This window comes from Larus michahellis, chromosome 1 (assembly GCF_964199755.1).
Source record: "Larus michahellis chromosome 1, bLarMic1.1, whole genome shotgun sequence".
Classification (NCBI taxonomy): domain Eukaryota; kingdom Metazoa; phylum Chordata; class Aves; order Charadriiformes; family Laridae; genus Larus; species Larus michahellis.
In genome coordinates, this window is record NC_133896.1 from 146,352,558 (window position 1) to 146,366,211 (window position 13,654).

At 34.7% G+C, this 13,654-nt stretch overlaps 1 protein-coding gene across 2 annotated transcripts in view; it reads left to right on the forward strand.

The window, feature by feature from the left end:
* The window catches only part of PRKX (protein kinase cAMP-dependent X-linked catalytic subunit), a 57,699-nt gene extending 45,068 nt beyond the window's left edge, over positions 1-12,631 (forward strand). Inside the window, exons 5-9 of one of the 2 annotated variants that reach the window (XM_074607047.1) lie at positions 3,006-3,101; positions 6,747-6,804; positions 8,257-8,334; positions 11,416-11,564; positions 12,072-12,631. In XM_074607047.1, the coding sequence (XP_074463148.1) occupies positions 3,006-3,101; positions 6,747-6,804; positions 8,257-8,334; positions 11,416-11,541 (358 nt within the window). In that variant the 3' untranslated portion in view covers positions 11,542-11,564; positions 12,072-12,631. The remainder of the gene's footprint in view (positions 1-3,005; positions 3,102-6,746; positions 6,805-8,256; positions 8,335-11,415; positions 11,565-12,071) is intronic. The other variant, XM_074607057.1, reaches the window with a different exon arrangement.
* Positions 12,632-13,654: the final 1,023 nt, after the last annotated feature.

Consider the following 13,654-nt stretch of genomic DNA (forward strand, 5'->3'; position numbering starts at 1 on the left):
CTTAGGATTTTTAAGATTCTGAGGTTTTGGGGGCTGAAGGTGGGACCGGAATTGTGGCTAGTGTGTGTTTTCTTTAGGAAGGGCAGGTTGTCACATAGGGCATATGCGTTTGGCATTCTGTTAGCTTTTCACTGTTGTTGGCAGTAGCGTTTTAAGACACTTTTCCTCACCATCTCAGGCTGTGGATTGGTATTTGCTATCAAGGCTATTAATGCAAAAACAGTCCTAGGTAACTTTATTCCTTGAAATTCAAAGAAGATTTAAGAACTATGAAAATTATTTGAAGGTGAACTAAACATGACTTCAAGACTAAGTTATGGTCTGCAAGTAAATAACTTCAGACATTTGGTAGTTATTTCCTGAAGTTTCTCTCTCTGAACCCCAAAAGCAATTGAAAAGAATTGGTAGATGTGTGCATAAGGAAATGATCTCTCTAAAAACAAACAAACAAAACCACACTTTCCTGTTCTGCAGTGTCTTATTTCTCTAACTTAATCTCTAGAGGCCCGTGGAATTCTAGTTTTCCGCATACTAGGTTTAAGGAAAGGTCCCATTTAGTTTCAAGATAGTAAAATATAGGAAGGGGAAAGAGCAAGGAGAACCAGAGGTGAGAAAAAGTCTTTACAGAATAGATTAGTGATACCAACTTCATAGAGTTAATCTAAGCAAGCTAAACAAACTGTCAATAGAAAGAGGTGGAAGAGCTATTTATTTTGAGTAAATGTGTTCTGTTACAATCTACCTTAGAGGAAAATATACTTGTTGTTTAATGTTAGATATGTTAGGTCATCAGATGTGTAGCTAATTAAATTTTCTCATTTAATGAGGGGTTTGTGTTTTTTGTTTTTGCTTTGGTGGTCTTTTGTGATGTGGTGGTCTTAGGTAGCTAAAGGTTGCTTGTCGACAGTTTCATGTTCTCAGACCTGTCTGTTTTCCCTTGAGGTTTTACAACTTCTCTTCTTCAGTGCTAAAACTATCTGTTATCTTTGAGACCAACGTTAGTGCCATTGTTATGCATCAGTTAGCAAAAGGAATGGTTTGCAGCTGTTGTCCCATGTACAGAGATTTTATTATTTTTTTTTAAGCTTCAGTTGGTGGTAAAAAGGCAGCTGTTTGTATTTGTGTTATGGTGTGAAGACAGTCTGAAACTCAGGGGTTTTTTTGTTGATTTATTAGGTAGCTTCCAGCACAATACTTGCATTGTTTTGTCTAAAATCTGTGCTGTGTTGCAGATTGACATTTGCAAGCAGTATCAAAGTCAAGTTATTTGGTTTGTTCGTAAGAAACGTATGTAATCTTCCAAAGCTGTTCTCATTTTGCATACAGTTCAAGTGTACTTTAAGCAGTATTGCCATTAAATTATTATATAGCCAAGTGTGATTTAAATTTCCCTCAAGAATTGTAGACATAATAATTTCAGATTTTCAAAGTCAGAAAGCAAAGAGCAATTTAAACATACGTAAAAATGTGAAAACATATACATACCTCTTATTCCTCTTGATTTCACACCTTAATAGTGTACAGAATGTTTGGAGATGGAGGGGAAAAAACCCTTGCATTTCATATCAGTCTGCTTACTGCAGCTGGCACCTTTGTAATACATAGTTACAAAGTCTCATTCTAATTGCCTTATGCATTCATAGGTGCTAATATCTAATTAAAAATACAAAATTGGAAATTGAATGTACTGTTTGTCAACTTGCTTGGAGAATGTGAAGGACATAATGTTGCCTGACTGAAAAAGAAATTTTATATGATAGTCTCTCTGTTGTGGGAAAAATTTATGCATGTTAAATGTCGAAGTCATCTTCCTTGTTCTTTAGTGTCAAAGCAGGAATTTATAAACATATATTTTCCAGTTTCTTTCTAACTGATACTACTCAGTTTTTCATAATGAAGCTACTCTGGCGTTCTGAACAAGAGCAACAAATTTTCTTCAGACTTTCCTTAGCCAGATAGTTTTGTCAGGCTTTTCTGTGTTTGAAGTATTACTTTTTTTACTTTATGCATACAGACAGCTTTACTTACCTATTCTGACAGAATTTGGTTTTGTCTGTGGTCAAATTTTACCATATTTCAAAGGACATACTAATGTGCTTGACCATCAGCTGAGTGATGAAGAAATTAGTACACCTGAAAACACTTACGTAATGGAAATAATGTATAGTACTTGTTAAGAAATAAGCTAGTTTGGGTATCATAAAATTAAGGAAAGAATATGAAATGAAGAAACATTGTTTTCACCCTTGTTTGTGCTACCAGTGATATCCAAAGCCACCACCACTGTATTTGTGTGTGTACGCAAGCAGTTAAGTTCTCTTAGAAAGTAATTATAGAACGTTAGGGACATGCAAAAATACTTTAAGCATTGGACTGCAATAGTGGTTGGACATTATTAATATGGTTGATATTCAAAATAAGTGCTCTAACTGTCCAACACAGAAAGGCAGCTGCACTTTGAGTGAATTGCAAGTTCTGAACAGTTTATCTCTTTCAAACCTTCTCTAACAAAACATATATTTGAATTCAAGACGTACAATAAATAATGAAATGGACAGTCTATTCATATGAAGGTCCTTTACGCTTGAGGTAGAAACTGGTGAATAAGGATATGCCTGCAGTTACAGGAGAAGATCAAAAGTGGTAATGCTGTTTTGGAAAGAATAGCCTTGGGTTTTATAGATACAGGCAAAGCATTTTTTACTTTAACGCTGAAAATTTGTTACATAGTTGATATCTTTACTGTATTAATGTAACAAAACTCTCTCTTGTAATACTTCAATTTTAATTCTGTATTCAATGCTTTGTGTACAAAAATGTTTTCAGTTTTGCAGTAGCAGCCTTAACTTAAGTTATTCTTCAAGTTAGTGTTTGATTGATGGTGCCCTACCAAAAAGAACTATATAATCAATGCTTTCTGAGGGGAATTACTGTAGCATAAAACTGTTGATAAGATTTTTAGAAATTCTTTTTCTAACCTCTAAAAATTTGCTGTATTAAAATAGGTTTCCTCCATTTTTTGATGACAATCCATTTGGTATATATCAGAAGATTCTTGCTGGCAAAATAGATTTCCCGAGGCATTTGGATTTATATGTGAAGTAAGTCCATGATTCCCAACACTGTCTTTTATAGTCTAAAAACCTCCTGAGCACTGTTTCTAAAGGATCTTCATAGAAGACCAGATGACAGATTCTGCTTTTCTAAAACACGATGTTGGAGAATATTTTAGGTTACGTTTACTCTTACAGTCCAAGTAAAATTATGTGTTTGGTAGACTTCAAGCTGGAGATTCAGTTCTAAGATAGTATCTGCCTCTCTTACTTTTCTGCTCTTTTACTTTACTTTTCTTTTTTTGGAACATTAAATGCTTTCCCACCTTGTACAAAGCTCATTGGTTGGTGCCTGGAAGAAAGCAAAGAGAAGAAATATGAAGAGATAATTTAATATGAGTACAAATTAGAAGAGCAGGAAGCAAACACTAAACTGTTCCTTTGTATGCATACGCACCAGTTAAATGACTCTCGACATAACTACTTGAATGAACTCTCTGATACTTCAGAAGTTCCAGTGTAAAATCGACTTCCACTTCTGATAGTAGGGCCACAGTTCAATATGCAGTCTTATATATGTATGTGTGGGTTTTATTCATAGTATTTTGCAATTGTTACAGGTATGTTGCAGATTAAATGCTTTTTTCCCTATTTAAAAATTCCATGATTGAAATAATTGTTAGTAAACATTAGAACAGAGGAAGTGCAATTTTAAACATGAAGTTTCTTCTCAGAAGCAGAGATGAGTGAGTGAGGACAGGAAGTTTTTCTTACATTTCCAGGATAATTATTCAGGTTGTTTTGAAGAAGTAACCTTGGAGATGGCAATTGCTTACTGTCACCACTAGGCAAATAGATAAAATGTTATACAACAAATCTTATGAAATCTGTCCAACTTTCTGTGAACTTTTATGAATTCTCTTGCAGAAAATAATCATTTGGGGAGGACTTTTTAAGCCTCCATTGAACCATCAGGTGCACTGAATCACGCATGTCTACCTCACCTTAGGCTGATTACTGTCTCATATTTGTGTCTGTTCTTAACAGTTTTACCTTACTGTCTCGATGCTGTTTCCAATTTAGTGTAGTCTTATTGTCTGAGCTTCCTAACCCAGTCTGTCTTAGGAAGAAAACTGAGTGTATCACATAGTATCATGTGCACTAAAGTACAAGAGCGTGACCAGAAGATGAACAGCTCAAATTGAGTTATTATCACTAGCAACTTGTCTAACATGGTGAAAGCGTTTAAAAGTAGAGATGCTGTTAACTTCTGTTTGTGCTCGACGTTCACAAACCAATGCTAATTTCTACTATCCAGAAGACACTTAAAATTTCCTAGTTATGGTAGTAAGCATGCATATGCAGATTTTGCACTTCAGTCTAGACATGTCTGCCAGTGAATTGTATGATACCTTCTAGATGTTCCCTGTCTCTTACTGTGCTGTGCAACTGCAGTGTGTCTTGTCTAAGCGCTGTTGCTCTGGCCTGAGTTAGTATCTCTTCTCATTGCTCTCTACTGTGTCCCTTTTGTTAGGCGCCTTGCAATTTGATCAGATGTTTTTCCAAGTCCTTTGTCCTGTATACATGAACTCCTTGCCACATTTGACCATTTGTTCACATCTCTTCCAAAGACCAGCTTCTGCCACGATGATAATAAATTAACCAACTAGAAATTCCAAAATAAGACTGTCTAGCAGAGTTTTGTGTTACTTCATTTCTGATAAAACCTGAGTATTTATTATGCTCCATCTATTTCTTTGGCCACTAATGAGTTCATAAGTAATTTCTTTTTTTTTTTTTTTTTTTAACTGTTCTTTGTAAAGACAGCTTTGGAAAATACCAGATGAAACATCAATACTACAGCAGTTTAATGATTATTGATCTGTAAAGACCTTGATGTAGAATTTCATTCCCCAAATACATCCAACAACATTTCTATTGGATTGACTTTAACATGATCATTTCTAAATTATTCTTTCAAAACTATATAATAAAGAAGCACTAAACTATCTATTACTTGTTTCAATTTAATACATATTTGTTCTATTGAATGCAGCAAATGTCTTCATCTTTAGTGACAACACAGTATGACTAAGCAAGTTCATGCCTTAACTGTTCTTTTCTACGATGAATTTTTGAAGCAAGGAAAGAATGATCCATTAAATGTTTTCTGATTACATAGGAATAAGAAACTCCATGATTTATCTTTGGCCATATAGCCTGTGAATCTAGTTTTGGGTTTCTGGATTTCTTTTCAGTTCTACTTTTGTTTTAAAGTCTGATTAGTCTGATTATAGCCATTCTTGTAGCCTTCTCCTTAAGGAATAGTCTTCTCCGTGAAGAACTAGAAGGAGGTATTTCTGCAAAGGTGACTGTAAAAGGAGTCATTCACGTGATTTAATCTAATACAAACATTCATTGGCTGGAATGATCATGAGAATTTTAAAAATTGCTTTCTACCGTGAATTTTTATTCTCCTTTTATCTGGCAATTGGATATTTTCTCCAGTTGAATTTTAGAACTATATTTCTGCCAAATACTACTTCTTTTCAAACAGTCTAGCCCTCTCAGTTCATATATTCTTGGTGCATATGCTTTTGTGATTTCAAGGGTAGGTGACATAGTAGTGGTTTTGTTTTCGGATAGTAGGTGTTAGAGATGGAGAGAGGCAGGTGTATCTTTAATATGTTTGCATACTTTACTGTAAATAAAGCTGTTCGGTTTTTTTAAACCTTCTGCAAAGTTAAAAATTGGAATTAGCCATACTCTGTAGATCCCTAGCATTTCATGCAGTATTGCATCTCTCAGGTTTATTTGTAGAAAGAACAACGATGGCTTAACTTTTCTTCTTTCCTGTCATTGCCACTTTATGCAATGAGACCAAAATGCTATTATTCTAAAAATAAATAGCAAAATAATGTTTGAGATAAAAAATAACTGCTTGTAGAAATGGGAAGCCAGATTTTTCTCTCAACTCATAAGTAGTCAAGCTAACTCAATAAATTGTGATACTCACTTTGATTTATGTTGGAGCTTTTTGTTGCTTAATGTTTAAAGTACTTTGCTGTTAAAATGGAAGTCCTTTATGTCTCTAAACTTCTGTTCATCTTTTTAAATGTTGATTTAGCTTTATGTGGAACTGTTCAATGAACTGCAATGTCAGCGGAAGCTTTTCATTTTCAATGAAATTAAAGCTTACAGATGTTACTAGTTTTAAGCAGATGACTAGCTCTTCCATGGTTTCTCCTAATATTTCGCTGCCAGAGAATTTAGCTGTCAGTGTATATAGTTGAGGGTGCAGCTTTATCTGTATTTTAAAAATATATTAGAGTTGCATTCTGCCAAATAGGTTTGAGATCCATTTTGAGATTTGGAATGCCCAACAAAATACAAAAATACAAAGAAAGGTATGGTACTACCTGGGGGGGCAGGGGAGAGAGAGAAAGTTTTTCCTCTGTGTTTCTTGAAAGAGTCTAAAAGGAACTTGCAAGAATTCTGCAAGTTCCTTTTAGAACAGGTTATTCCTTTTTATCATTTGCTCTTCAGTGTCCTAAAATATGAAGGACATGAATGAGTAAATTATACACAGTATTAGCTTGTTAAAGGGAAGTACGTTCGTATTCTGTAACATTTGTATGACAGTCAAATATGAATTACTTTTGTTTAATAGAGTACATGTTTTCTTTTCTGCAGAGACCTAATCAAGAAGCTGCTTGTGGTTGACAGGACAAGACGATTAGGAAATATGAAGGTCAGTATAAAATGTTAGGTGTAACGCAGAACATAGCACAAGGTTGAATTAACAGACCAATTGGTCAACAGACCAATATAAGTATAGATGCTGGAACCCGCTGTCCAAAGTTCCTTTTCAGAGCCTTTTATGGCACAAACTTATACTGGTAAAAAAATATAGGAAACAAATGTTTTTCTTATCCTTCAGAATTCTTTGCAGTGTTTCTTGAGGGCAGCAGGAGGGTTAAAACCAAACTTTCATAAGCTGAACATTTAGAAAGTTATTAACCAGTTAAACCTTTGCTATGTATTGGCAGTTTTGAAGGAAAACAAAAGCAAAACCTTGGTTTATTCAAACATAGATTTGGAGAAAATATTTTTGGCTAGCTTTGGCGTTTTTTTAGTTTATGGTTGCTTTGGTTTGTTTGGGGGTTTTTCCCTACAATTAGCTAAAATGTCAAAATCAAAAATAGTTCTAATTAGAAGTGAGATTTGGAGTGTGGATGGCAGGTCAGTCTTAAGTCTAATTCTTTTCCATAATCATAGTTGGTTAAAAAGATTTAAATCCCATTGGGCGTTTTCTGATGAAGCATTCAGTCAGATCTGCTTTTGAGGGAACTAGGTGATAAATTACTTTTCTTGTTGCCTCTTTGGATATGAGCATGGATAGTCCCACTCCATATAAATCTGAAAAAAAACAAACGTCCGGTATGCTTCCTTCTATGGAGCTGCATGAGGTATGAGCTTGAGTGCCGTGCGTTAAAACTGTGCTGTGATCAGGCCTCAGACTGAGAACCAGCTGTTTTTTCCCCAGTGCTTAATGCCTTGAGAATAAGTCTGTGCTTGAACCAAGCTTCATCCTGGGTCGAGGGGGAAGACATTTTCGTTCTTTATGTACATATTCAAAGCAGTCAGCCCAGAAAAAATAATTGTTACAAGGCAAATACATCTTTAACTGTATATCTAAAATGAAAACAAATGGTTTTTATATACACACTTTTGTAACAGTACTGAGAACCTCTTGTTGTCAGCACTAAATGTCTGTAATATTTGATAGAACTACTTGCTTCCCAGACATGATTTTTATTTAAGACACCATCAACCCTCAGTTATGTTTTTTTATTAGTGTAAGAATTAGAAAGTATATCCGAATAAGAGGTATTCTCTAAAATGGTGGAGAAAACAGAAATGAATAGAACTGCAGTGAATGTTTTTGTGGCTGTTGATCTCCCTTGTGTCAGGAGAATGCTGCTAAAAAAAATGTGGATCTTCTTGCTGGAGCTCGGGATCTGCTAGGGAAATAGTACTATGAATTTATCCTGTAGAATCTTCTAATGATTATCACCTGAGAAACGAAAAAGGGTTAGAGGGACTGTTAGTCTGCCTTGATGCCACAGTTCTTATGATGAAATAGATGCTTTGGCATACATATAACTTGCTAAATACTTATTTTGATTTTTTTTCTTTAAAGAATGGAGCAGATGATGTGAAGAGACATCGATGGTTCAGGTCTATAGATTGGGACGCTGTACCTCAAAGGAGACTAAAGGTATTTCCTCCAAAATACTACATAGGACATCACAACGAGAGATCATTGTTCATTTAAGCTGGTCTGTGGAGGTTTTGGTGCATATCGCGTCTGTGTGTTTATATGCGTGTATGAGCATGCGTGTATATGCACACATCAATAATTACATGCATTTTTACCCTTTCACAATGCAGAAAATTAATTATCTGAATGTCTACTTGTATTTTTGTATATCTAAAAAACCCCCATGCTTTATTTTGCTGAAGTTGATTAGTTAATAAAAAGTTTAATAATAAGTTTTAGGAGTTTGTAAGGAATTAGTTGTTGTAGGTCGTTTTTTGTTTGGGGGGAAGGAGGGGATTGGTGGTTTGTTGGTTTTATTTATTTATTTATTTATTTATTTTTCATTGCCCTTATATCCGTGGAAGTATTTTATTCTGGGCTTTAAATTTTATTTTGGTGCCAAGTTCAATTCAGGTAAATGCTTTAATAAAATGTAAAGCATATGGGAGTAGGAGGAATAGGGAAGGTGAGAGAGAAGGATTTATGAATGTAATTCTAACATACCTTTTAACAGCACTGAATTCTACTATTCTATGAGGGCAGATGTTTGCAAAAGCTATCAACCCTGCAAAATGCTTTGTCAAGTCCTCTGGAAGTAAAACTGCCTTCTTTCTTTTCTTCCTTAAAGTTCTAATTATTACGATTTCTTACAGCAGTGATTTTCAGTAACATAGGTTGCCATATGCAGGCAATCAAGTACCAATTAAATGTTTGGTTTTCTTCTTCTTCGCATTAGTTTCTTACAATGAATTTCTGGCTAGATATCTTAAATTAAGTTCTTGCAAAATAGATAAGAGATGAAAATGTTCCTGATGTATTCTTGTAGACATCATCCTTACACAAACCTGTCGGTGACTTTTTTTGTTTAAAAAAGAAAAAAAGTTTACATAGTTTTAAATGCATAGGTTGTTTTTCTTTTTAATGATTGCTACACCTAGTTGATGTTTTACGTGGATCTATTGTAATGAAGTCACATTTTTCAAATTCTTTACTGTAAATTCTGGTTACACAAATCCACAAAGAACACAAACTGGATGATAACACGTTTTATAAGTATTTCAACTCTGAAGTTTATGATAGTCTACTATATTACCAAATGAATAACAAACAAATAGTATTTAAAACTGAATGTTAGAGGTACAAATCAAAAGTCTCAGGTCCAAACATCCTTTGTGTTGCGTTTCTATTAAAAAAAAAAAAAAAAAAAAAAAAGAGTCACAGTGGCATTAAGATTACTATGAATCCAAAACTGTTTCTTAATCTTAGTGATGGTTACATTAAGCTCTTAGAAGACGAGATGCTGCTTAATTATACTTCAGAGCAAGGATGTGAACTGGGTCAGAAATTTACTTTGTCATTTCTCGAGGCTATATTTTTCAGTATTAATTTTCACAATCTCACTCTATTTCATACTGATGAAGAGATTGAAAATATGGAATAATGGATACAGTGCTCCATTTCCCCTGTAAAATCGTGAATTGGCCTATTGCACAAATGAAGAATTGAATCACAGTCCTGATAAGATCTTAAATATCAGTATTATATAAATAATAGTAATGGCTGAAAGAGAGAAAATAATTTTGTTAATCTAAAGTAGAGGATTTTCCTTCCTCTTTATTTTTTTAATTTTTTTCTCTTTTTGTGTGTTGCTTCACAAAACTGGTTTTCCTGGCGAAATGCTTACAGGAAGGTGGGGGAAGGAAGCATTACCCACAGTGGAGCAGATAGCCCTCTGCAGCCAGAGCAGATTCTGCACGTTTTCTTAAGCATGGGGTCAGGAGACTGTGACTGCCACATGCGAAACTGGGACTTAGAAGTACCATCCCTCAGGGACCCTTTCTTTCCCATTGAAAACCTGGTGATGGCATTGTTTCAAACTGAGAAGGCCAACAGATCAGATAAGATCTCAGAGCTAGCGGAAGCCAGACATTTATCTTTTTGAGGAGATGTAGAATAACAGTTATCTGTACTTTATAGTTCTGTCTGTGGTATGATTTTTATTAGCCAGTTTGGTGATCATCCATAAGGTTTTTCCCATCCTAAAGTGTTTTGTTGGACTCATGAGGATAGTTATTCTCTCTGTTACTGAGAAGGGGATAGAGAGATGAATGTCCCTTGAGAGAAGAAAAGGTGTTTGCCCTACATTAACCCCTGTGATTAATGAAATATTCCAGAAAGTAGCTTTATGTCCTAGCCTGGGGCTGGAAGGGCAGAGTAATCTCGATGGTAGATAGAAGACAAGTCAAAAACAACAGGTACTGTGAAGCTGGTGGGGCAATACTAGAAATCCAAAGGATTCTCTGAGGAAAGAAATAAGAAACAGTATTTCTCTTCGCACCTCCAAGTTTCCTTAAAAAGATCAATTTGAATTAAGATGTTTTTACAGACATCCTTGTGAAATGCGTTTTTACAGTGCAGCGATTTCTTTACCTGCTTGAATTTATTGCGAGGCTAGGAAAAAACATAGTAGGTAGCGTGAAGCATACACAAGTTAGTCATTTCAGTCTCCGTAAAAGCAATCAATCAATCTATTTGAAAGCAATGAAGAGAAGAGGAGGCTTTTTTTCGTTCAGTTAGAAAGCAGTTACCCACACTGCTATCAAGACTCTCTGTTGAAAGGAAGCTAATGTGATTACACTCCTTTTTGCTCGTAGGCCACAGGAGAGGGGAAGAGGGAGGAAGGAGAGTGGCAGATTGTGCTGTAATGGCTGCCTTGGAGCTTAGTTGTGGTAATCTTTTGCAATAGTTACTTTGGCTCTGCAAAGCAGCTAGAACATGAGTGCTAAATAAAATAGGTACCTGTATTGTGTCTTTTAACAGCAATATTTAGCTGCAATATAGAAAAAGTGTTGGAACACGTCTGTGTTGCTGCAAACTTCTTTCTCTCATGCCATTCATTATTAGTGAAAAAGGTGAACTTTTATAAATATGTACCCCTTCTGTTTAATCAGTCTTTTACAAAATGTCTGCTTTAATATGATGGAGAGGAGCTCATTGAGGAAACTGTACTAACATTTTCATTGTGCTTGTTCTGACTAGCCTCCCATAGTACCGAAAGTATCCAATGATGGGGATACTTCCAATTTTGAAGCTTATCCTGAAGATGACTGGAACAAGACACCTCCGGTACCCCCTAAAGATCTCGAAATTTTCAAGAACTTCTGAATGCAACATCTACACTGGAGAAGGTATGTCCAAAGGTCAGGAGTCCTCTTCAAAACATTGCAGGTCTGGTAGTGACAGACATATGCAGAAATTACATCTTCTGATTCATAACAGTGATTAATGCTTCCTTACAGCTTGTAAAACCAACATGAGTCACAGTAATAGTATAAAGCAAACTGTTGAAATAAAATATTGTAAAGCAGGCTTATGGAATGACAAAGGTAATTTATCTCACAAGTTTTGGTGTTCTACAGTAATGAAGAGTTATTTGCGTACTTTAAGTCCTTCTGTCCTTAAAACTTTTAAAATAGTGTGTTAAAAGCAGATACCTAGATTGATTTGACAGATGAGGAAATGTGATGGCAAGATTTTTATATTAAGAACGAAGACCTTAGTTACAGGAATGACATTGTCCGATTAATTCTGTCCTCTGGATTCTGTCTTAAAACTGTGATAGCTTGATACTTGTCATTCAATTCACATGCTCCACATTGTATTTTGTGTTCCTTTTTCATTATTTTTTGTCTTAGAAACTGGAAAGAAATTGAAGTGCTAAGTGCAAGTCTGAAGAAAAATGGAGTTCATACGTAAATGAAGACTTTCTTTGTGGATAAGAATGATACTGCATTCAGATATGAGTATTAGTATATAGTAAATATCTCAAGAGTTGGAGGCAGGCAAAAACAATTTTTTGCTGTAAACATTTGACATTAGTAAATTGTAATATTGATAGTCTACTCTGAAGTAGGCTCACTAAAATGGTATATTTTAGGATTATTTTTTTTTAATTTATGGTTTAGTTAAGTTTCCTGCTATTCCCAGATCCTTTTTGCATAGTTAACTCATAGACTTAATTTTATAAGTTTATACTAAACTTGTGTAATTAAAAGCACAAATTAGTATATATGTATATAATGAATACAATACAACTAAAGCACAGGAGCTGTGCAAAGATGTAAATTTTTGTACTTTGCAGAGTCTATGATTTTTATTTTTCAAATAATGTTTTTCAAGAAGTTCTCTAGGAATAAAAATCTTAAAAGGATAAATGAGTTTTTCATCATCTTATATACATTTTATAATTCTTTGTAAAAAATAAAAATAATTAAGTTTTAAAAAAGATTTGTACCTAAAATTTCCAATGCCTCACACTTGCAACCATAGTACTTGAAAGCAGAAAGACAAGGGCATGTTTTATTGTTGATTAAGATGCATCTTAATGGCTAATTTATGAAGTTCTGTTACAGTGATGTCTCTTTACAAACCAGGATATTGAGTGATTATACACTGTCTGAAAAGAGTTTCCTCACACGAAGACTCTCTGTTAACATGCAATTCAGTGCATACCGATAAAAGGGCTCTAGCTGGCTCTTAACAGGAGTTGTTCTCTCAAGCTTGTTGTCTTCTCCAAATGGAAAGCACGAGCCATAACAGACTTTTTTCATTATTGAAATAGTTGTTGTTGAATGCTTGGCACTTCAGAATATCAGAGGGAAGACTGAATATATATGAGAGCTTGATTTTTCTGCTCCTGCTTTTGGAAATGTCCTAAAGTCTCTGCTGCCAGGAATTCCATATGTACGGAGTTCAGATCTTGGATGTAAGGAGTCTCTTTTTTCATCCTGTGCTAACATCTTTCTAGCAGCTTGAGTACACTGTGTTTAGGAAGTATTTGCAGTACTGCTTCATTTTAAGTAGCACCACATATCAGTTTGTGCGTATGTATGTATCTATGTATGTGAATACACATAAACATGAAGATAGATTGTATACAAGTCAGGATCTTTTTTTAGGGTTTTTTCATGTTACATATTGTGATGCTTGTGTTAACATAGCGGAATTGATTTCGAAGTTGCTTTGATTTCAAAAAGTAATTACATTCTTTCAGATGGTGTGGGTTTAGATAACATTTAGTGAAATAATCATATTTAGATCAAAAATATTTTTTTTTTTGAAAGCACATCAGCTCACTGGAGTTCCACTACTATGACTGTTGGCTGTACGTAAAGCTGTTGAAGTAGAGCATAGACAGTTTCTCCCACAAACTGCTGTCCGCATTTTTGATTGAAAATGCCATAAGAAATGTAGGCCAAAGATTCGTGTTTCTGAACTA